At 41.5% G+C, this 20,794-nt stretch overlaps 6 protein-coding genes across 7 annotated transcripts; 3 read left to right on the top strand and 3 right to left on the bottom strand.

Moving 5' to 3' along the window:
- Positions 1–576: 576 nt before the first annotated feature.
- LOC117148307 lies at positions 577–1,737 on the bottom strand. Its single transcript, XM_033315631.1, has 2 exons — positions 1,696–1,737; positions 577–1,323 (listed from the first exon to the last, which is right to left on the bottom strand). The coding sequence occupies exons 1-2, from the start codon at positions 1,735–1,737 to the stop codon at positions 577–579; spliced, it is 789 nt and encodes a 262-aa protein (XP_033171522.1).
- A 1,033-nt stretch (positions 1,738–2,770) lies between these two features.
- LOC117147546 lies at positions 2,771–3,519 on the top strand. Its single transcript, XM_033314483.1, has one exon. It carries the CDS (start codon positions 2,794–2,796, stop codon positions 3,451–3,453), a length of 660 nt encoding a protein of 219 aa, XP_033170374.1. The 5' UTR covers positions 2,771–2,793; the 3' UTR covers positions 3,454–3,519.
- Positions 3,520–3,729: 210 nt separating this feature from the next.
- Positions 3,730–4,710, top strand: LOC117147544 (neuferricin homolog). The gene has a single exon (XM_033314480.1). It carries the CDS (start codon positions 3,763–3,765, stop codon positions 4,624–4,626), a length of 864 nt encoding a protein of 287 aa, XP_033170371.1. The 5' UTR covers positions 3,730–3,762; the 3' UTR covers positions 4,627–4,710.
- A 299-nt stretch (positions 4,711–5,009) lies between these two features.
- Positions 5,010–6,374, top strand: LOC117147547 (COMM domain-containing protein 3). Its single transcript, XM_033314484.1, has 2 exons — positions 5,010–5,279; positions 5,341–6,374. The coding sequence occupies exons 1-2, from the start codon at positions 5,108–5,110 to the stop codon at positions 5,802–5,804; spliced, it is 636 nt and encodes a 211-aa protein (XP_033170375.1). The 5' UTR covers positions 5,010–5,107; the 3' UTR covers positions 5,805–6,374.
- LOC117147545 lies at positions 5,817–7,503 on the bottom strand. Of its 2 annotated transcripts, none has more exons than XM_033314482.1 (3): positions 7,296–7,503; positions 6,653–7,238; positions 5,817–6,290 (listed from the first exon to the last, which is right to left on the bottom strand). In XM_033314482.1, the coding sequence occupies exons 2-3, from the start codon at positions 7,202–7,204 to the stop codon at positions 5,988–5,990; spliced, it is 855 nt and encodes a 284-aa protein (XP_033170373.1). In that variant the 5' UTR covers positions 7,205–7,238; positions 7,296–7,503; the 3' UTR covers positions 5,817–5,987. The 2 variants fall into 2 exon arrangements, with proteins under 2 accessions (XP_033170373.1, XP_033170372.1); XM_033314481.1 differs by having other exon boundaries at positions 6,653–7,221.
- Positions 7,504–7,925: 422 nt separating this feature from the next.
- LOC117148221 (dihydropyrimidine dehydrogenase [NADP(+)]) lies at positions 7,926–12,818 on the bottom strand. Its single transcript, XM_033315511.1, has 5 exons — positions 12,659–12,818; positions 11,240–11,303; positions 8,376–11,180; positions 8,160–8,317; positions 7,926–8,089 (listed from the first exon to the last, which is right to left on the bottom strand). The coding sequence occupies exons 2-5, from the start codon at positions 11,282–11,284 to the stop codon at positions 8,002–8,004; spliced, it is 3,096 nt and encodes a 1,031-aa protein (XP_033171402.1). The 5' UTR covers positions 11,285–11,303; positions 12,659–12,818; the 3' UTR covers positions 7,926–8,001.
- Positions 12,819–20,794: the final 7,976 nt, after the last annotated feature.

The following is a 20,794-nucleotide window of genomic DNA, read 5'->3' as shown; positions in this document are numbered from 1 at the left end:
ACCGACAATTTATACATTAGTATTTATGCAACAAGCTACTTTTACTTACACGCAAATGTGTGTGGTATATAGTACGATATATATGTAAATATATAGTATATATATATACATATATATTTATATATACAAATATATAGGAGACATTTGACGACCGTAAGCCCGAACACAGCAATTTACTTATATAACAAACCAAACCAAACCAAGTTTCTTTAAAAACTAAAAACGAAAAACCAAAACAAACCAATTCCGAAAATGCAAAAGTTTTGGTACGAAATACGAAGAACAATTATGTAATCGCGGCAAAAGTTGATGGGCGAAGAACGAATGGAAATGATGATGGCGAAGACCCCATGAAATACAATATATATACACTTATTTAAAATATTTAACAAAAAAACAAACGATTTATATATATACATATATATACATACCACTAAATAGTTTAAATGTTTATTTATTGTATTTAAAAAAAGATGAACGATAATGAAACCAAATTTAAATAAAACTAATAACTCAAAAAACCAAAACAACCCGATGCATTTCACATTTTATTCAAGATATCTTGTCAACTTGCATTCACTTAAAATTGGCGGCACAGGCATCGATGGCGGCGTTGAGCTCGTCGAATCCGTGGATGGCGTTCTCGGTGGACTTGTTGGTGCAGCTGGTCGCATCGGTGGCCACGGCGGGAACGCTCTTGCGCAGTCTGATCAGGTGGCGCAGCGAGGCCTGTCCATTGGCGACGTACATGACGCCCTTGGCGGTGAATATGGCCTTGCATGTCTTCTTTCGAATGCTGGTGGCCTTGTGGCTCTTGCATTCCCTTCTCAGCTGATACAGCTGATAGCCATCGAGGGTCAGTTGGAGCACCGCCTTCTTGGTGTCCAGCACCAGATTGATCGACGTGACAGCGGCATCGCGTGCGCAGCCCAGGAAGTCCAGTGTGGTGGACGCCACCATATCGGCCGAACTGCTGGTCACATTGATGGCACACTCGCCCGCGTCCAATGCCCGCCTCTCCACGTCCTCCGCCAGCTTCTCCAGCTCCCTAATGGGCCATAGGAAGATTTTCAGCAGCTGGCGCTCCGTCAGCAGGATGATCTCCTTGGCCAGAGCCTTCGATTCGGCGATGAGCAAGCGCAACATGCGGTCCAGGATGGCGAACTCGTCCACATCCACGATGCCCTCCTCGGGCAGCTCGTCCTCTAAGTTGTATCCCAGGTCCAGGTCGAAGTCCAGGTTCAGTTCGAGTCCCAGCTGCTTGGCCAATTCCTGCAGAGAAACATCCTGTTCAACCGGCTCCTCCAGCTGCAAGGCTGAGACCTGAAAATCATGTGCATTTCATTTGATTTGTTATATCTGGTGGATTCCAATTGTAAGCTAACTATGGCAAATCACATTAATCATACGCACTGTGGACCAACTTAAAAAATGTTCTATGACAACTATACATTTTTTCGTAAGTTTAATGTTGGCATTTAAAATATATTCGATAAGTAGTATGAGTATTTTTGAAATATTTTTCAAACGAATAATACGATAAGTTTTTATCAGATATCGCGCATACGCACTGTTGATCTGATATTAGAATGGGCTTGTTAAAATGAATCCTATTCTCTTAATTTTGTTTTTCCTTTAAAACCCTACTATTATTATTGTATTTAACATAGTATATTTCTTTCATTTTCTACTCACAGCCGCCAAGGCGAATGCCAACACCAAAATAATACTCCTCATTGTTGGTTTTTAGTGGATTTAGCCCGGGATCTGGCTGCGAAATCACCTTATATATGGCTGGGCGACTCACTTGGTGCGCATTCAGATTGCCATATCGGTGCCCCCAGTTAATTAAAATATATTCAAGAGTTCGTTTTTATCGGCCAATTGGTATATTTCCCATTATTTGGCTTACTTTAATCGGAATAATTTCCGTCTGATTTTTTTTTTTCCCAACGACTCCAGAAAGAGAGAGAGAGAGAAAGTGGGCTGAAAAGAGAGGAAGACTTTCGATAAGATCACAAATTATATTATTTTGCGTTGAGCGATAGGAAACATCTATTACTGGATTCGCCACTTCAAAATCGCACTAATCGAAGCATCTAAATAATGCCATAATTATAGAAGATAATGTCATATAATTTATGGGCCTGCTCATATGCCCTCGATTAAAAGTCATTGCGAAGTCAGGAAAGAAAAAAAAACAGTGGCAATCCAATCTATGGAATCACTTGAGACATTAGACGTTATTGTTAATGTTGTTTGCTTTTTTGGGTGTTCCCAGTTCCCCGATTTTTATATAGAATTTTTAATTTTGATATCTTGCTGGATTTTCCTTTTATTTATTTTGCCAAATAAACAAGTGGAATAATATAAAAGAATCAATTTATTATGCTATGTTTAAAAACCAAATAATTAAAATTAAATTACCAAATATAATAAATAACATTTTATTTATATATTTAATTAACTGTGGGTCCAACTCTTTCCTACCCTTTCCATCCATTAAGTGATATATATTCCCAAACAAGCCATTGTTATGATGTTTTTGAGATTCTTTGTTTGATCGCACCAATTTTAATCTAAATCCAAATACGCTAACTCTATGAATAGCGTCCGAATGTAAAGTTCACTAATCCAACCAAGCCGTGAGTGATTTACAATGGCTACAATAAATTTATGGCCACCAATCCAGATTAGCCAATTACCGTCTGCGAATAATCCATTCCTGGATGCCCGGGGTATAAATACTATTTGTGCTGAAATTCCCCACCAGCAGAAGCAAGAGTAACAAACATGAAGCAATACGCCGTTGCCATTATCCTGACCCTTTTCGTGGCCAGTGGTTGGGCCCAACCGCTGGACATGCCCAGCCAGCTGGACGCCGAGGTGCGCAGCGTGGTGGATGAGATGGCCAGCATTGGCAAGTCGACCGGCGAGGCACTGGTGCAGCAGTACGATGAGATCGTCCTGGAGCCGCAGCACGAGTTGGAGGCAGCCGTCGAGCAGGTGGAGTCGCGCCGAGAGGTGAGTCCCGAGTGCGTGGCCGCCGAGGACGAGGAGATCACCCGCATCGTGAATGCCGCCCATGAGGATCTGCACGCCTGCGGCGTTGTGGCTGCCCACACATCCGCCGAAATTGCCTCCGATGTGAATGCCGCCACCCAGCAACTGGTCTTTGGTGGCTACAGCCTGGGCAGCACCTACAACAAGTGCAACTCGTACAAGAACTCCGTGCTGAAGCAGACCTGCATGGCCAAGTTCTATGTCCAGGCCACCGTCTATCTGGTCAGTGCGCGCTCCTCCATCAAGACCATCCGTCAGTCGACCAGCGAACGCATCCCCGCCGTCTTCGCCGATGGCAATGTGTGCACCCATTCCGCATCCTCGCAGGCGGTGCTCGGCCTCCAGGAGGTCAACAACCACATCGACGCCTGTGTCTCTCGTCGTCGCTAGGTGATCAGAAACTCATTTACCTGGATTTTGCAAATAAAAATGATGCATGTTCTGTGCCAAATTTTAGTTATTTTATTGTTTTTTTTTGAGTTCTAGTGCTTATAACATTCACAAATGTTTTTGTGTACAAAAGTATTAATAAATAATTGACTTAATCGAAAAAGTAACATTACTATACATAAATGTAAAACACAACATTTTAAATTCAAACCGGTTTCCCGGTCTTTTACCTGGCATGGTCACCTTAACCGTACGCTAGTTTCAATTTCAAGTGGAACCAGTTTCGGTTCCGCACTGTGAAACGGCAAGATGTTCGGATTGCTGCGACACCTGTTCAAATTTCAATTTCTTTTCGTTGTGGCGGCCGTTCTGGGCGGAATTTACCACACAGAGATTAGGCAGTTCCTGCGTCGCCAAACGGACAACTACCTGGACCAAGCTGGACAGGAAGCGAGCATTCCCCTGGCATTCCAAGCTGCCGACGATGTCGGCACGCTCTTCACACCGGCCGAGCTGGCCAAATTCAATGGCGAGGAAGAGGGTCGTCCGCTTTACCTGGCTCTCCTCGGTTCCGTCTTCGACGTGAGCCGCGGGATCAAGCACTACGGATCCGGCTGCAGCTACAACTTCTTCGTGGGTCGCGACGCCTCCGTGTCCTTCATTTCCGGTGACTTTGAGACATACGATCCGGAAACGGCCGACGATGTGTTGACCCTAAAGCCGGACGACCTGATTGGTTTGGCCGGATGGCGGGACTTCTACCAAAAGGACTACGTCTACAAGGGACGGGTAATTGGGCGCTTCTACGATGAGAAGGGCGCCCTGACCACATATCATCACAAGTTCCTGCAACTGCTGGAGCAGGCGCGAGATGCCAAGCGACAGGTGGAGGAACTGCGCGCCCGGTATCCCGGCTGCAATATCGAATGGAGCGAGGAGCGCGGCACTCGCGTCTGGTGCACCACGACCAGCGGCGATGGCAAGGAGCGCTCCTGGATCGGTTATCCCCGCAAGCTGTACAGTCGCGGCAACAAGAGTTTCCAGTGCGCCTGTGTGCCCGATGCGGAGCTGGACGAGATCGATGCCGGCGGCAAGGTGGCTCGCGGTGATGCCATGCTGAAACCCTACGACAATTGCGAGCCACAGGCCAGGGAGTGCTTCTACAGGGTGTAGCAGCAGGGTCTGGATTTGTAAATAGTAAATAGTGCATTTGGATCAATAAATTATTAGGTGGAGTTAACATGGCTCGTGAAACTAGTTCCGGTTCTCTTCTGTTAAGTTGTTAGCTGGTACCACGACAACAACAATTGGGAAAGGTTTACATTCAAGCTAAATAATTCAGCACAATTATTTATACCTGTAAAATCAAATCATTAATTTACTATCAACAGCTCAACTTAATTTAAATCGTTAGATATCATTTGCTGTATCTGTATATAAATTACCTCTTATAGACATACTAATAATAAATAATTCTTTTTCAACTTTAGCGAGGGCGCACTGCCTTAACAGTAACATCGCTGTTGTGCACTCTTAAAAGCTGCTGTTAAGACCGTTAGCTGTGCTGTTAGGCGCATTTCTTGTTTACAGCCGGTTAAATTTTATAAATATTGCTTTGTTTTAATAAATAGTCGAGGAATTTAAGCTATCACACATGGACGCGTCGCCAGGAAGTTCCTCCGCCCTGAACACAGACGACGAGCAAACTGCCCTGATTTCCCCCACTGTGGTGGCCGGCTTAAAAAACCTGGGTGCCATCATTTCGCTGCCACTCACCAAACTGCTCATTGCCAATTCCTTGAAACTGACGCTCCATCCAGATGCCAGTGAGTTGGAAGTTGGTGCTTCGTGTAGTCCATGACCTAATCCATTTGTACACCCCCACAGCCATTGCTCCCGTGCCCGAGCTGTATGCCAAGAATGCCGCCTGCGCCAAACAGAGCGAGTACGCGGTGGTCACCCTCTTCGCCCTGGGCACCAAGCACGGCTGGGATGGCCTCCAACTGCGCCAGCAGCTGGAGCAACTCAACCTCGATGGAGCTGCCGTGGACGAGCTGAGTCGCGTTTACGAGGACAGCCGCAAGGATTTGATTCTCCGCCAACTGCAGATAGGCCATAGTTTTCCGCACATTACCGACATCCAGTGGCGCATCGTGTGCGACGTGAAGTCCTCCACCTCTGACTGCAGCACGGGCGCGGCCTGCTTCCACATCAATCTGGGCCACTTTCGGCAGAGCAGCGGCGAGCGGGTGACCATCGTTGAGTTTGTCTGCAACGCCGAGGAGCTACAGTCGCTGATCAATCGTCTCAAGGAGATCGAGCGGCACTGCCAACAGATGGCCGTGGTCTAGGGAAACAAGCTCTTAACATTCTTATCGATTATATTTCGCAGCATATAACACCAGCATTGTCGGCTATATACAGTGTCGAAACGGGAAACCTAAACAGTTAACACAGTCATCATCGCTTAAAAGGCTACGGCATCATTATTTGGAGTCTAACTCCAATGGCATCCACTTCGTCGACCATCCGCGTCATTGGGCAGCCTTGTGCGACTGCGGCAAAATCAGCTTCAGCAGCTGCCCATAGTGATTCGGCGCTGTGCTGTAGATGGTGCCCGAGAAGCGGGTGCTGTCGTTCTCCTCAGCGGAAATCACTGTGCAACGGTTCTGTTCCGACATCCGCATGTTTAGACCACGGAAGCGTGAGTCCTGCCTGTACAGATTAACCCCTTCCCGCGGTAGAAAATACGGCCGTCCGCTAAACGGATTGATGAAGTCCGCCCAGTAGCCGTACGATAGCAGGCGATCGCTCATCTCACGCGCTGCCAGCACAAACTGCAAAGGGAGTCGGCATTAGTTATGTATGTGGTGTATTGTAGATATACTCGTGTAGATGATACGTAAATTCCAACAAACTAACTTTTCTGCATTCTCATTCATCAACACAACATGCTTACCCAATTCTAAACTAATTAGCTAAATCTAAAACTAATAACAAATTATTGAAAATATTATGGCTTATATAAAATTGGGTCCCAAACTTAAGGAAGGTCAACCACCGAGCATTCAACGTGCGAAACTGGTTTGATTGCATGTAAACAAATGATCAGGGCAATAACGAGGTCATTCCTCATCCAAATACACTGCAGTGTGATTTCCCGCTACAGTCCGGATGCGTGAATAAAAAAATTTCTCACCTTGGCGGCGCCCATTTCGATGTCTCCTTCGTAGCTGAGAACGAGCATGGTGATGTTTGTGCACTGCTGTGCGACGACGGGTACCGGGAAGAGCTCCAAGAGCGGCAAGCGGATAAGCAAGGGACAATTTTGGCAGGTGAATTCCAGGCGCGATTTGTCCGTATTGGGACCCTTGAAAAAGTTGACCAGGTGGACAAGCGGCTCGACCAGACCGACGGTGGTGCTGTCGCCCTGCCAGGCAGGCCCTACGCCATTTGGCAGATAGAAGCGATTGCCCCTTTCGGCGGTCAGTTCCCAGTTGGGCTCGCTCTCCAAACTATTCAGCTCATCGTCGTCGTCGAGATCCCGCGACTTGACGGTTTTGAAGAATCCGCCGGCATCCGACGGTGGGCCATTACGCTTGGAGTATCTAGCCACCGGAATGATGGTCGTGGTGGCCACCTTGCTGCGCAGTAGATCGTTCAGTGTGTTGGATCCCCGATATTTGGGATGTGAAAAGGACAGGGATGGCGCCCAGTTGGTACCCAATACGCGACTCAATGATCGAGACATTATTATATCATAGGCTTCTGCAAATGCGTAGAATCTGCTGGCAATCAGTGCTATTTTGGATGCGAGATGCAATGCGACGATGGGTGCTTACCTTGGATGGTGGAACTGGATTTGGAGCGCTGTGCACTGCGGACGCTTTCAAATAATGCCGGATTTTCTATGGCTTTAGAATTTTACGTTGAATTTTGTTTTCAGACTGGATCTATTGCCTATTTGAAAGTAAAGACGACTAGTTTTTTGGGGGCACAGGTGCTGCTTGATTCCTACGCCGTTCCGTTGTTTTTCTAAACTAAACTTGTCAATATCGACGAACAGCTGATCCCATTCGATAGTATCGTCTATGTTAGGGATGAGAAAATTAACATGGTAAATAATTAATGTTATATATATATTTCGAAACATTGAAGTAAATTTCGTTGTTGCGACATTGGTCTAACTGTTCGTTAATTTCGCAGATAATATTTATTTATCGATTTTTTGCTTTTTTTGTAAAAACAAATTGTTCTCGACAATCAGCTGATAGATATCGATAAAGGTGGGAAAAGCTTGAGTTGCGCGCCAATTTCAAATTCGAATTTCAAATCAAAATGATTATAAAATACGTTGATTGGTTATTTATATATAATAGACATTAAGAAACATCCTACCAAAATAGTTTTTCAGTTATTTTCGCTACAACGGCTTTCGTATTTTTTACCAAGTAAAACCCATTTGTTGCTTTTGAAACATGTTTTTTTATTTAATTGAATTACATAGATGGAATTTACTATCAGTATTTCGCGTAGAACTAGGGACTTTTACTGGCACTGGCTGAGAGCGTGGGTGTAGAAGGTCTTCTCCTCGACTCCTCGCTTGATCACGTGCGGAATCTTCTTGGGCACCATGCTGGAAATATATGAACACATAATATAGTTAGTTAACTAGTATATGATGCTGGTGACTTTGGGGAACTCACGTGATGCAGTCGATGATGGGACAAACGGAGACGCAGAGCGTGCACCCCGTGCAATCGTCGTTCACGTGCGGAATGTGGGTGTCCTTGTCGAATTCGATGGCCTGGTAGCCGGAATCGGCGCAGGTCATATAGCACTTTCCGCAGTTTATGCACATGTCCTGGAAAACAAGGATGTATTTAGAAAATAGGATACTTTGATGATAACTCAGAACTTACATCATCGATGAGCGCCACCTTCTGCTGTTTGTTATCCAGCTTGTTGTATGACCCGATCTTGTCTAGCGCCGCTCCGATCACATCCTTGATTCTCGGCGCCGGGTTGGGTGCTCCATTGACCGCCGGAGGAGTGCCCTTCACCTGCTCGGCATCCCAAAGAGCTCCCTTCTGGCTTCGCAGCTCGGCCATCTTGATGTCGCGCTGCCGCTGGTAGGGACCAAAGAATCCCAGCGTGGCTTTGCCCTCGCCCGTCAAACGGACAACGGGCTTGCCCTTCTGGTGGACCGGAGTGGGTGGTGACTGGCCATCCCAGAAGGGACCATCGACTGGTGGCGGATTGGCCTTCAGGTAGAGCAGTGCCTTCAGTGCCGTGCAGTAGTCCTCGATGACGGTGAAGTCCTGGTTCTGTACGGAGGAGCAGATCTGCAGAACAGTGGCGCCCGCATGAATGAACTGCAGCGCAACCTCGCCGGAATCGATGCCACCGATGCCGAGAATGGGGAATCCCGGCACACGGTTGGCAATGTCGGAGATGGCCTTCAGAGCCATCGGACGAGTGGCATTGCCGGAGACGCCGCCGTAGGTGGTGCGCTGCTCCTTGCCAATCGCCGGCCAGGCGGTGGAATCCGCCTTGAGGCCCATCAGTCCCTGAACCGTGTTGATGGCCGATCCGCCATCGGCTCCTCCTCGCTTCGCGGCCGCCGCAATGGAAACGATGTCCGTGATGTTTGGCGTTAGTTTGATGAAGAAGGGCAGCTTGACCGCCTTTCGCACCCAGCGAGAGATCTGCTCCACCAGCTCGGGATCCTGGCCGCAGGCCAAGCCCATTCCTCGCTCGCCCATGCCATGGGGACACGATAGATTCAGCTCGAGGGCATCGGCACCCGACTGCTCCGCCTTGATGGCCAGCTCCGTCCAGTCGTCCTCGTTGAAGCTGCACATAATGCTGGCTATCACGATCTTCTCGGGGAAGTCACGCTTCAGTTCTCCAATCGATTTCAGCCAGTACTCGGCCCGCTTCTCCGAGATCAGTTCGATGTTCAGGAAGCAGCCCTGCTGCGGTCCATACTTGTAGCCCGACGTGGTGCCCCTGACGATGCGCGGCGAGACATTCGTGACCAGATCCTTGTCCAGACCGAAGGTCTTGGTCACCACAAAGCCCCAGCCCTGCTCGAAGGCGCGTCGGATCATGGCCGTGCTGGTGGTGGGCGGTGCAGAGGCCAGGCCAAAGGGATTCTCGAACCGGATGCCGCACATCTCCACCGATATGTCGACGGCATCGATGTCCGTGTAGAAGAGCGGCAGTGCAGCCGGCGTGTCCAGTGGCAGGCCCTGCAGTTGACAATGAATGCTCCAGGCTGCCACCTTGCCGTCATTGACCGACTCCACCGTGGTGTTGGCCACTCCAGCGAGATCTCCGCCGAGGAACACCTGCTTCACACTGCTCTGCATCGTCACCCTGTCCACCACGGGCAATTCGCCGCGGAATTGCAGCGGCGCTAGTGCCGCCTTGACATCCTGGTCCTCCAGGCCAGATCCAAAGGCAGAGATCACAAAGTTAGCCTTCAAGCGCTGCGTCTGCTCCTCATCCTCCACCCACTCATCGTTTTCGTTCTGCTCCGTGCGACAGAACTCCATGGCGGTGATCAGGCCATCCTTGACGATCACTTTGCGTGGACTCAGGTATGGCAACAGCTCACAGCGTTCGTCACGCGCCAGCTCCACCTCTTCGGGCACAGCACGAATGCCGGAGGATCCCTTCCGGAAGACGACGAACACACGCCGAGCTCCGCATCTCAGCGCCGAGGTGGCGCAATCGAAGGCCGTATCTCCGGCACCCAGAACGATGACATTGCCATGGAGCTTGGGCAAGCCGGCGGCTGCCTTGCAGGCGCACAAGCCCGGCTTCGAGCCATCCGACACCAAGGGCAGGAAGTTCTTCGAGGTGTAGAAACCATTGCTGGGCTGAAGGCCAGCGAAGATGGGATTCAGCTTCGGTTCCGGCAGGCCAATGCCCACAAAGACGGCATCATGGCCGGAGGACAGGAGTCCCTGGATGGTCAGATCCTTGGTGGCCAGCGAGCGACCCGTTTCGATGCGTACGCCCAGATCGCGAACCAAATCGATCTCGAAGTTAACCGCATCGATGGGCAGACGATACTGGGGAATCTCAGCGGCACTCAGGCCACCCAAATAGCTTCTCCGCTCGTAGATGGTCACATCCCGATAGCCCAGACGGGCCAGGAAGGTGGCGCACGACAGCGATGCCGGTCCGCCGCCCACGAGGGCTATCTTTTGGGACAGCGGATTGGCCTCCGCTTGCGGTGTCCTTCGCTGCCTCACGCCCATCTTCTTGAACACCTCGGTGGCGAACTGCTGGAGGCCACCAATGTTAATCGGTCCCGCCTCGGAGGCCTGCAGATTGCATCCGCCCACGCAGAGATCGCTGGTGGGACAGACCATGCCGCAGGTCAGGCCCAGCGGATTGTCCGAGAAGATCGCCTTGGCGGCGCCGTAGAAATTCTTATTGGCAATGCTCGTGATGAAGCTCTTGATGTCCAGCTGCGTGGGACAGGACTTCTGGCACGGAGCATCGGCGCACTTGAGGCACCTGGCCGCCTCCTCCAGAGCTCCGCGCTCCGACAATGTGGTGTGCTTGATGTCCGAGAAGTCGTTGGCCAGCGTGGTGCAGGGCGGAGCAGCGTGGTCCGCATTGCGCTTCCAGTGCTTCTTGTTCTCCTTCGTCTGCTTGGTGGGCACCACGGAGCACTGCGTCTTCACGCGCGGATTCAGCGACAGCAGATCCTAGGAATTACGAAAATGGTTTCACTATCAACGTAAGGGAATCATGACCCAGGACCTACCTCAATGTCTGGGGAGTCCTTGCTCAAAAGTTGGGGCGGACTCATCTTGCTGGCACTGTTTCACCTGGTAATGAAGAAGTGAAACACTTGGATTACAGGCTGCGGTTGGTGGCCACGTGCAGATCGGCGAACTACCCTATCCCTATCGCATCGCAGCCAGAATACCCTAATCGCGAATCGCGACTCCCAGTCGTCTTATCGCTGCCCCACTCGAAATCCAACCGATCCTGGACAAGACGCTGTATCTAAGTGCACTAATGCCACACCATTGGCCTTATCATCTATGTATGAGGGCGTTATCATTTATCAGTCAAGGCTGCGACGGCCGGCGGAGATTATGATGGCTTTATGATGGAACGCATATTGGCACCACCCGGTTTTTTATACGCTTCTGTTTCTGCTGTTTTTCCTCCAAAAGTTTCAGACCCCAAAATAAATGGTGCCACCCCACGAAGAGGAAAGATTAGGAACCGGCGAAGGTTACGATCAGGGGGGCCCGTTTCGCTTTTTTTTTCGTTCGCGATAATGGGGCAAACACTCTACGCACTTTTTTGTGTAGAAGTCAATTTCATTTATGTATCTAGTAGGTTAGGTATCTCATGCTAGCATAAATGTATCTATTAAATGTATCTCAGCTTAGAAGAACTCATAAGTTAATTTCGAAATACGTGCTCTATTGTTGCTTTCCCTTTTAACTTTGTGAATTAGCACAAATATTATGAACAAACTTTGTAAAGTAATACGCATTAAAAAAAAACTGTCACCGTTGCAAATCGAAGGCGGAAGTTGTTTTGTATGCCTTTAGCTGTATCTTTAAAGCATGTGCCTAATACAAAGTAAACAGATCGCTGGTATTATCTTCATTATCTATGAGCACAGTGAATTAATGGTAAGTAAACCGAGTAAATAGCACTAGCCTAATTATAAACGATAATAAAGTTGTTTTAAATTAATTTTATTATTCTCACATTACCAGTTACTAGGCTTTTTGTGAATAGTACCCATTTAATCACACAAACGTGGAGCGTTCGCTTTACAGAGACCTTCAATCGAATTCAATTCATTTAATATTTTGTAACACGCGCTATCTCCCTCGGCGCCGCGCGCCCTCTCGCTCTCGCGCACACTCTAGCGCGCTGATTAAGAATTTTTATAGATGTATTTTGTTATTTTTGACATAATAGTTGAAGCCCCCAGCTGCTGTTTGTTCATTATCAGTTTGGCTTCGTGGTCCGGCAAGTTTTTGAATATGTTTTCATTATACGTAGGTATATATATTTTATATGCTAATGGCGAAATGCGAAAAACAAGTTCAGAATTCAATCTGCTTATGCTTAAATTGGGTTTCATATCGTTTGATTGTTAGATGATTTTTTCCATTTTGGTCATTTAGCCAAAATTAGTGGCCGCAATACATACCGATCGAAGGAACGTTATTAGCTAATTTATGAGCACTTTTTATTAGAATCTTTAGATTAGCACAGCAAAAAAAATAATAGCTATTCACTAGCTGCTGAAGAAAATCGGCTGACACAGTTTGGCGAAAAAAACACGAAAAATTCGAATTGGTCTTCACACTGGAAACGCCCAATTGAAAATGCTCTTGCAGAACGATTTCCAAATCGTCGTTAACTCGGTTTTGCGTCGCAGTCGGCGTCGCTGCCAACGTCGCTGTTCGATCTTCCCATTACACAGGGGCGTAGCCTAGTTCCCAAAGGGGGGATCCACCAGATTTTACCCACAACAGCATTAGAATCGCAATGATATCACAATATAAAGTTAAGTTGCTGTGCTAATAAGTATTCGTTTTAATAATAGTATATCTTAAATATTTTCTCAAATAATTCTTGTATATGTATGTAGTTCCAGTCTAGTATGTCTTTGCAAAAGTTGTTTGTTTACGTTGTTTAACACTTAGAAAAACACGCATTATCATAGCGTTATAAGATCTATTTTGAATTTAAAAGTCAATTTCGTAAAAGTATCTATGAGGTTTATTTATATCAAACACTAATATGTTGCATTTGATTTTATAATTTTATCACTATCTCTATTTTATCTTTAAGATAGTATCTTTCCGAACTTTTCTTAGTGTAGATAATGTATTTCAGGGCGTGCTATTCGATCGCCTTAGTTTTGTTTGTACACTCTTTGCTCTCAGTTTCGCTTGAATCAACTTTACAATTTGCTACAGTGAATATTCAGTAGAGCGTACCCCTACAGAATTTCAAATAAATGCTGTAATAATTGCGATGGTACGAATTATGATAATATGAATATTATTTGTTCAGTTTTCTTATCTCAGATAAAGATTTAATGCCTGATAAGATGTAACATTTTGAAGAATGCTAGTACTTTGTAAATGAATATTAATTAATTGAATATCAGGTAGTTTCACTTAGGAGAGTTTGCTGTAGCACATTACATCATTTCATTCATATATTCACAGCCCAAAAGAATGCTATTTTAGGGGATTTGTATTATATATATATCGTTCTTCTATTATAACTTTCAAAAAATATACTAGCATATTTGTTAAATTACAGCTGAAAAGCTAAACATTTATAAGCGTCATTCGGTTCGTTTTTGAAATCAAATCAAATTGAAGTTCGCATTTTGACACTTTACTTTTTGGACTTTTATCTACATAAACTTTTACATAAACTTTGGCCGAGAAGTATGCAATAGTTTAAGTGCTTTTCTAAAGTGTTGTGCTTTTTTGTGTTGTGATTTTTTTAAATCTTATTATAAAATATATACAAGTGTGTTGTGTTTCCTAGCATTTATTTTTGGCCATGAGCATTGGGGTTTCTTGACTTATCTGCCATTAAAGTGTAATCATTTCGGCCATTAACTATCAGACATTCCGCTGAGTGCCAAGTTCCATTGGCACTGGCCCGTGACATTGGCCATCAACTTGGGATAATCTCTAGCTGAATGGCCAGATGGATGAGATGTTTGCAGTAGCCTCTTCTAATCCAAATCCCCGGAAAGGCGCCACTAACGCCTGCCAGCCCCCACTGGCTGCCCATTAAAGTGAAATAAATAATTCGGGACTGCTGGGGGCCAGAGATTACCCCACTCCCCCCACTCCGTGCGTAGTAAATCAGAACGCTTAATTAATACACAATGCAGGCGGGTTAATAAATTACTTTCAAAATGCATGCCAAAATTCAAATGCGTTTCGTCTCGGCAGAACGTGTTCACTACCGGATTCCACCATTCACTTTCCCCACTTCTCACAGGGATTAGGATTCATTCCGTTTTTTTATCAGAACATTAAAAAAAATTGTCCAAATATGAAATGTCAATCCTCGTTGAGCTCGTAATTAAATTTCCAATCGAACTGTGTTCAAAAAAGGAAATTCTATTTTTTGTCCACTTTTTGCAAATTTTGATGATGGTACCCCTTACAAAAAAAGTTAAAATTTGGCCAAAAATTAATTTTACAAAATCAGTTTAAAAGTGAAAGGGGTTGTTAGTATTGGTTGTAAGGAGTACAAAATGGTACTCCTTTTTGCTCTCTGACCATTTTTAGTCAAGTTATAGCCAAAAAAGCCAATTTGAAATTTCATTTTTTTGCCAAAAATATTTTTCCAGATTTTTTGTGAAAAAAATATTTGGTATTTTGATCAAAACATTCGAAATAATTACCCAAATATGGAATGTCATACCTCGTTGAGTTTGTTTCTTAAATCCCAATCGAATTGCATTCAAGTTTTGGAATTCTAGTAGGTTTCAATTTTTTGCAAATTTTGATGATGGTACCCCTTACAAAAAATGCGAAAATTTGGCCAAAAATTAATTTTACAAAATCAGTTTAAAAGTGAAAGGGGTTGTTAGTATTGGTTGTAAGGAGTACAAAATGGGACTCCTTTTTGCTCTCTGACCATTTTTAGTCAAGTTATAGCCAAAAAAGCCAATTTGAAATTTCATTTTTTTGCCAAAAATATTTTCCCAGATTTTTTGTGAAAAAAATATTTGGTATTTTGATCAAAACATTCGAAATAATTACCCAAATATGGAATGTCATACCTCGTTGAGTTTGTTTCTTAAATCCCAATCAAATTGCATTCAAGTTTTGGAATTCTAGGAGGTTTCAATTTTTTTCAAATTTTGATGATGGTACCCCTTACAAAAAATTCGAAAATTTGGCCAAAAATTAATTTTACAAAATCAGTTTAAAAGTGAAAGGGGTTGTTAGTATTGGTTGTAAGGAGTACAAAATGGTACTCCTTTTTGCTCTCTGACCATTTTTAGTCAAGTTATAGCCAAAAAAGCCAATTTGAAATTTCATTTTTTTGCCAAAAATATTTTCCCAGATTTTTTGTGAAAAAAATATTTGGTATTTTGATCAAAACATTCGAAATAATTACCCAAATATGGAATGTCATACCTCGTTGAGTTTGTTTCTTAAATCCCAATCGAATTGCATTCAAGTTTTGGAATTCTAGGAGGTTTCAATTTTTTGCAAATTTTGATGATGGTACCCCTTACAAAAAATTCGAAAATTTGGCCAAAAATTAATTTTACAAAATCAGTTTAAAAGTGAAAGGGGTTGTTAGTATTGGTTGTAAGGAGTACAAAATGGTACTCCTTTTTGCTCTCTGACCATTTTTAGTCAAGTTATAGCCAAAAAAGCCAATTTGAAATTATATTTTTTTGCCAAAAATATTTTCCCAGATTTTTTGTGAAAAAAATATTTGGTATTTTGATCAAAACATTCGAAATAATTACCCAAATATGGAATGTCATACCTCGTTGAGTTTGTTTCTTAAATCCCAATCGAATTGCATTCAAGTTTTGGAATTCTAGGAGGTTTAAATTTTTTGCAAATTTTGATGATGGTACCCCTTACAAAAAATTCGAAAATTTGGCCAAAAATTAATTTCACAAAATCAGTTTAAAAGTGAAAGGGGTTGTTAGTATTGGTTGTAAGGAGTGCAAAATGGTACTCCTTTTTGCTCTCTGACCATTTTTAGTCAAGTTATAGCCAAAAAAGCCAATTTGAAATTTCATTTTTTTGCCAAAAATATTTTCCCAGATTTTTTGTGAAAAAAATATTTGGTATTTTGATCAAAACATTCGAAATAATTACCCAAATATGGAATGTCATACCTCGTTGAGTTTGTTTCTTAAATCCCAATCGATCTGCATTCAAGTTTGGGAATTCTAGGATGTTTAATTTTTTTGTAAATTTTGATGATGGTACCCCTTACAAAAAAAGCGAAAATTTGGCCAAAAATTAATTTCACAAACTCAGCTTAAAAGTGAAAGGGGTTGTTAGTATTGATTGTAAGGAGTACAAAATGGTACTCCTTTTTGCTCTCTGACCATTTTTAGTCAAGTTATAGCCAAAAAAGCCAATTTGAAATTTCATTTTTTTGCCAAAAATATTTTCCCAGATTTTTTGTGAAAAAAATATTTGGTATTTTGATCAAAACATTCGAAATAATTACCCAAATATGGAATGTCATACCTCGTTGAGTTTGTTTCTTAAATCCCAATCGAATTGCATTCAAGTTTTGGAATTCTAGGAGGTTTAAATTTTTTGCAAATTTTGATGATGGTACCCCTTACAAAAAATTCGAAAATTTGGCCAAAAATTAATTTTACAAAATCAGTTTAAAAGTGAAAGGGGTTGTTAGTATTGGTTGTAAGGAGTACAAAATGGTACTCCTTTTTGCTCTCTGACCATTTTTAGTCAAGTTATAGCAAAAAAAGCCAATTTGAAATTATATTTTTTTGCCAAAAATATTTTCCCAGATTTTTTGTGAAAAAAATATTTGGTATTTTGATCAAAACATTCGAAATAATTACCCAAATATGGAATGTCATACCTCGTTGAGTTTGTTTCTTAAATCCCAATCGAATTGCATTCAAGTTTTGGAATTCTAGGAGGTTTAAATTTTTTGCAAATTTTGATGATGGTACCCCTTACAAAAAATTCGAAAATTTGGCCAAAAATTAATTTCACAAAATCAGTTTAAAAGTGAAAGGGGTTGTTAGTATTGGTTGTAAGGAGTGCAAAATGGTACTCCTTTTTGCTCTCTGACCATTTTTAGTCAAGTTATAGCCAAAAAAGCCAATTTGAAATTTCATTTTTTTGCCAAAAATATTTTCCCAGATTTTTTGTGAAAAAAATATTTGGTATTTTGATCAAAACATTCGAAATAATTACCCAAATATGGAATGTCATACCTCGTTGAGTTTGTTTCTTAAATCCCAATCGATCTGCATTCAAGTTTGGGAATTCTAGGATGTTTAATTTTTTGTAAATTTTGATGATGGTACCCCTTACAAAAAAGCGAAAATTTGGCCAAAAATTAATTTCACAAACTCAGCTTAAAAGTGAAAGGGGTTGTTAGTATTGATTGTAAGGAGTACAAAATGGTACTCCTTTTTGCTCTCTGACCATTTTTAGTCAAGTTATAGCCAAAAAAGCCAATTTGAAATTTCATTTTTTTGCCAAAAATATTTTTCCAGATTTTTTGTGAAAAAAATATTTGGTATTTTGATCAAAACATTCGAAATAATTACCCAAATATGGAATGTCATACCTCGTTGAGTTTGTTTCTTAAATCCCAATCGATCTGCATTCAAGTTTGGGAATTCTAGGATGTTTAATTTTTTTGTAAATTTTGATGATGGTACCCCTTACAAAAAAAGCGAAAATTTGGCCAAAAATTAATTTCACAAACTCAGCTTAAAAGTGAAAGGGGTTGTTAGTATTGATTGTAAGGAGTACAAAATGGTACTCCTTTTTGCTCTCTGACCATTTTTAGTCAAGTTATAGCCAAAAAAGCCAATTTGAAATTTCATTTTTTTGCCAAAAATATTTTCCCAGATTTTTTGTGGAAAAAATATTTGGTATTTTGATCAAAACATTCGAAATAATTACCCAAATATGGAATGTCATACCTCGTTGAGTTTGTTTCTTAAATCCCAATCGAATTGCATTGGCCAAAAATTAATTTTACAAAATCAGTTTAAAAGTGAAAGGGGTTGTTAGTATTGGTTGTAAGGAGTACAAAATGGTACTCCTTTTTGCTCTCTGACCATTTTTAGTCAAGTTATAGCCAAAAAAGCCAATTTGAAATTTCATTTTTTTGCCAAAAATATTTTCCCAGATTTTTTGTGAAAAAAATATTTGGTATTTTGATCAAAACATTCGAAATAATTACCCAAATATGGAATGTCATACCTCGTTGAGTTTGTTTCTTAAATCCCAATCGAATTGCATTCAAGTTTTGGAATTCTAGGAGGTTTCAATTTTTTGCAAATTTTGATGATGGTACCCCTTACAAAAAATGCGAAAATTTGGCCAAAAATTAATTTTACAAAATCAGTTTAAAAGTGAAAGGGGTTGTTAGTATTGGTTGTAAGGAGTACAAAATGGTACTCCTTTTTGCTCTCTGACCATTTTTAGTCAAGTTATAGCCAAAAAAGCCAATTTGAAATTTCATTTTTTTGCCAAAAATATTTTTCCAGATTTTTTGTGAAAAAAATATTTGGTATTTTGATAAAAACATTCGAAATAATTACCCAAATATGGAATGTCATACCTCGTTGAGTTTGTTTCTTAAATCCCAATCGAATTGCATTCAAGTTTTGGAATTCTAGTAGGTTTCAATTTTTTGCAAATTTTGATGATGGTACCCCTTACAAAAAATGCGAAAATTTGGCCAAAAATTAATTTTACAAAATCAGTTTAAAAGTGAAAGGGGTTGTTAGTATTGGTTGTAAGGAGTACAAAATGGTACTCCTTTTTGCTCTCTGACCATTTTTAGTCAAGTTATAGCCAAAAAAGCCAATTTGAAATTTCATTTTTTTGCCAAAAATTTTTTGCAGATTTTTTGTGAAAAAAATATTTGGTATTTTGATCAAAACATTCGAAATAATTACCCAAATATGGAATGTCATACCTCGTTGAGTTTGTTTCTTAAATCCCAATCGAATTGCATTCAAGTTTTGGAATTCTAGTAGGTTTCAATTTTTTGCAAATTTTGATGATGGTACCCCTTACAAAAAATGCGAAAATTTGGCCAAAAATTAATTTTACAAAATCAGTTTAAAAGTGAAAGGGGTTGTTAGTATTGGTTGTAAGGAGTACAAAATGGTACTCCTTTTTGTCTCTGACCATTTTTAGTCAAGTTATAGCCAAAAAAGCCAATTTGAAATTTCATTTTTTTGCCAAAAATATTTTCCCAGATTTTTTGTGAAAAAAATATTTGGTATTTTGATCAAAACATTCGAAATAATTACCCAAATATGGAATGTCATACCTCGTTGAGTTTGTTTCTTAAATCCCAATCGAATTGCATTCAAGTTTTGGAATTCTAGGAGGTTTCAATTTTTTGCAAATTTTGATGATGGTACCCCTTACAAAAAATTCGAAAATTTGGCCAAAAATTAATTTTACAAAATCAGTTTAAAAGTGAAAGGGGTTGTTAGTATTGGTTGTAAGGAGTACAAAATGGTACTCCTTTGCTCTCTGCCATTTTAGTCAAGTTATAGCCAAAAAAGCCAATTTGAAATTTCATTTTTTTGCCAAAAATATTTTCCCAGATTTTTTGTGAAAAAAATATTTGGTATTTTGATCAAAACATTCGAAATAATTACCCAAATATGGAATGTCATACCTCGTTGAGTTTGTTTCTTAAATCCAATCGAATTGCATTCAAGTTTTGGAATTCTAGGAGGTTTCAATTTTTTGCAAATTTTGATGATGGTACCCCTTACAAAAAATCGAAAATTTGGCCAAAAATTAATTTTACAAAATCAGTTTAAAAGTGAAAGGGGTTGTTAGTATTGGTTGTAAGGAGTACAAAATGGTACTCCTTTTTGCTCTCTGACCATTTTTAGTCAAGTTATAGCCAAAAAAGCCAATTTGAAATTTCATTTTTTTGCCAAAAAATTTTTCCCAGATTTTTTGTGAAAAAAATATTTGGTATTTTGATCAAAACATTCGAAATAATTACCCAAATATGGAATGTCATACCTCGTTGAGTTTGTTTCTTAAATCCCAATCGAATTGCATTCAAGTTTTGGAATTCTAGGAGGTTTCAATTTTTTGCAAATTTTGATGATGGTACCCCTTACAAAAAATTCGAAAATTTGGCCAAAAATTAATTTACAAAATCAGTTTAAAAGTGAAAGGGGTTGTTAGTATTGGTTGTAAGGAGTACAAAATGGTACTCCTTTTTGCTCTCTGACCATTTTTAGTCAAGTTATAGCCAAAAAAGCCAATTTGAAATTTCATTTTTTTGCCAAAAATATTTTCCCAGATTTTTTGTGAAAAAAATATTTGGTATTTTGATCAAAACATTCGAAATAATTACCCAAATATGGAATGTCATACCTCGTTGAGTTTGTTTCTTAAATCCCAATCGAATTGCATTCAAGTTTTGGAATTCTAGGTTTCAATTTTTGAAATTTATGATGGTACCCCTTACAAAAAATCAAAATTTGGCCAAAAATTAATTTTACAAAATCAGTTTAAAAGTGAAAGGGGTTGTTAGTATTGGTTGTAAGGAGTACAAAATGGTACTCCTT

This window comes from Drosophila mauritiana, chromosome X (assembly GCF_004382145.1).
Source record: "Drosophila mauritiana strain mau12 chromosome X, ASM438214v1, whole genome shotgun sequence".
Taxonomy (NCBI): domain Eukaryota; kingdom Metazoa; phylum Arthropoda; class Insecta; order Diptera; family Drosophilidae; genus Drosophila; species Drosophila mauritiana.
This window is presented reverse-complemented; position numbering and strand designations above follow the sequence as displayed.

Bases quoted from the DNA above. Each gene is read 5' to 3' on its own strand.
- LOC117148221 (XM_033315511.1), bottom strand. From the start codon at position 11,284: ATGAGTCCGCCCCAACTTTTGAGCAAGGACTCCCCAGACATTGAG. The intron at 11,181-11,239 runs GTAGGTCCTGGG...CGTAATTCCTAG, and splicing joins AGGACTCCCCAGACATTGAG to GATCTGCTGTCGCTGAATCC. The intron at 8,090-8,159 runs GTGAGTTCCCCA...ATATATTTCCAG, and splicing joins CCCATCATCGACTGCATCAC to CATGGTGCCCAAGAAGATTC.
- LOC117147546 (XM_033314483.1), top strand. From the start codon at position 2,794: ATGAAGCAATACGCCGTTGCCATTATCCTGACCCTTTTCGTGGCCAGT.
- LOC117147544 (XM_033314480.1), top strand. From the start codon at position 3,763: ATGTTCGGATTGCTGCGACACCTGTTCAAATTTCAATTTCTTTTCGTT.
- LOC117147547 (XM_033314484.1), top strand. From the start codon at position 5,108: ATGGACGCGTCGCCAGGAAGTTCCTCCGCCCTGAACACAGACGACGAG. The intron at 5,280-5,340 runs GTGAGTTGGAAG...ACACCCCCACAG, and splicing joins GACGCTCCATCCAGATGCCA to CCATTGCTCCCGTGCCCGAG.
- LOC117147545 (XM_033314482.1), bottom strand. From the start codon at position 7,204: ATGTCTCGATCATTGAGTCGCGTATTGGGTACCAACTGGGCGCCATCC. The intron at 6,291-6,652 runs GTGAGAAATTTT...CTCCCTTTGCAG, and splicing joins TCGAAATGGGCGCCGCCAAG to TTTGTGCTGGCAGCGCGTGA.
- LOC117148307 (XM_033315631.1), bottom strand. From the start codon at position 1,737: ATGAGGAGTATTATTTTGGTGTTGGCATTCGCCTTGGCGGCT. The intron at 1,324-1,695 runs GTGAGTAGAAAA...CATGATTTTCAG, and splicing joins TGGCATTCGCCTTGGCGGCT to GTCTCAGCCTTGCAGCTGGA.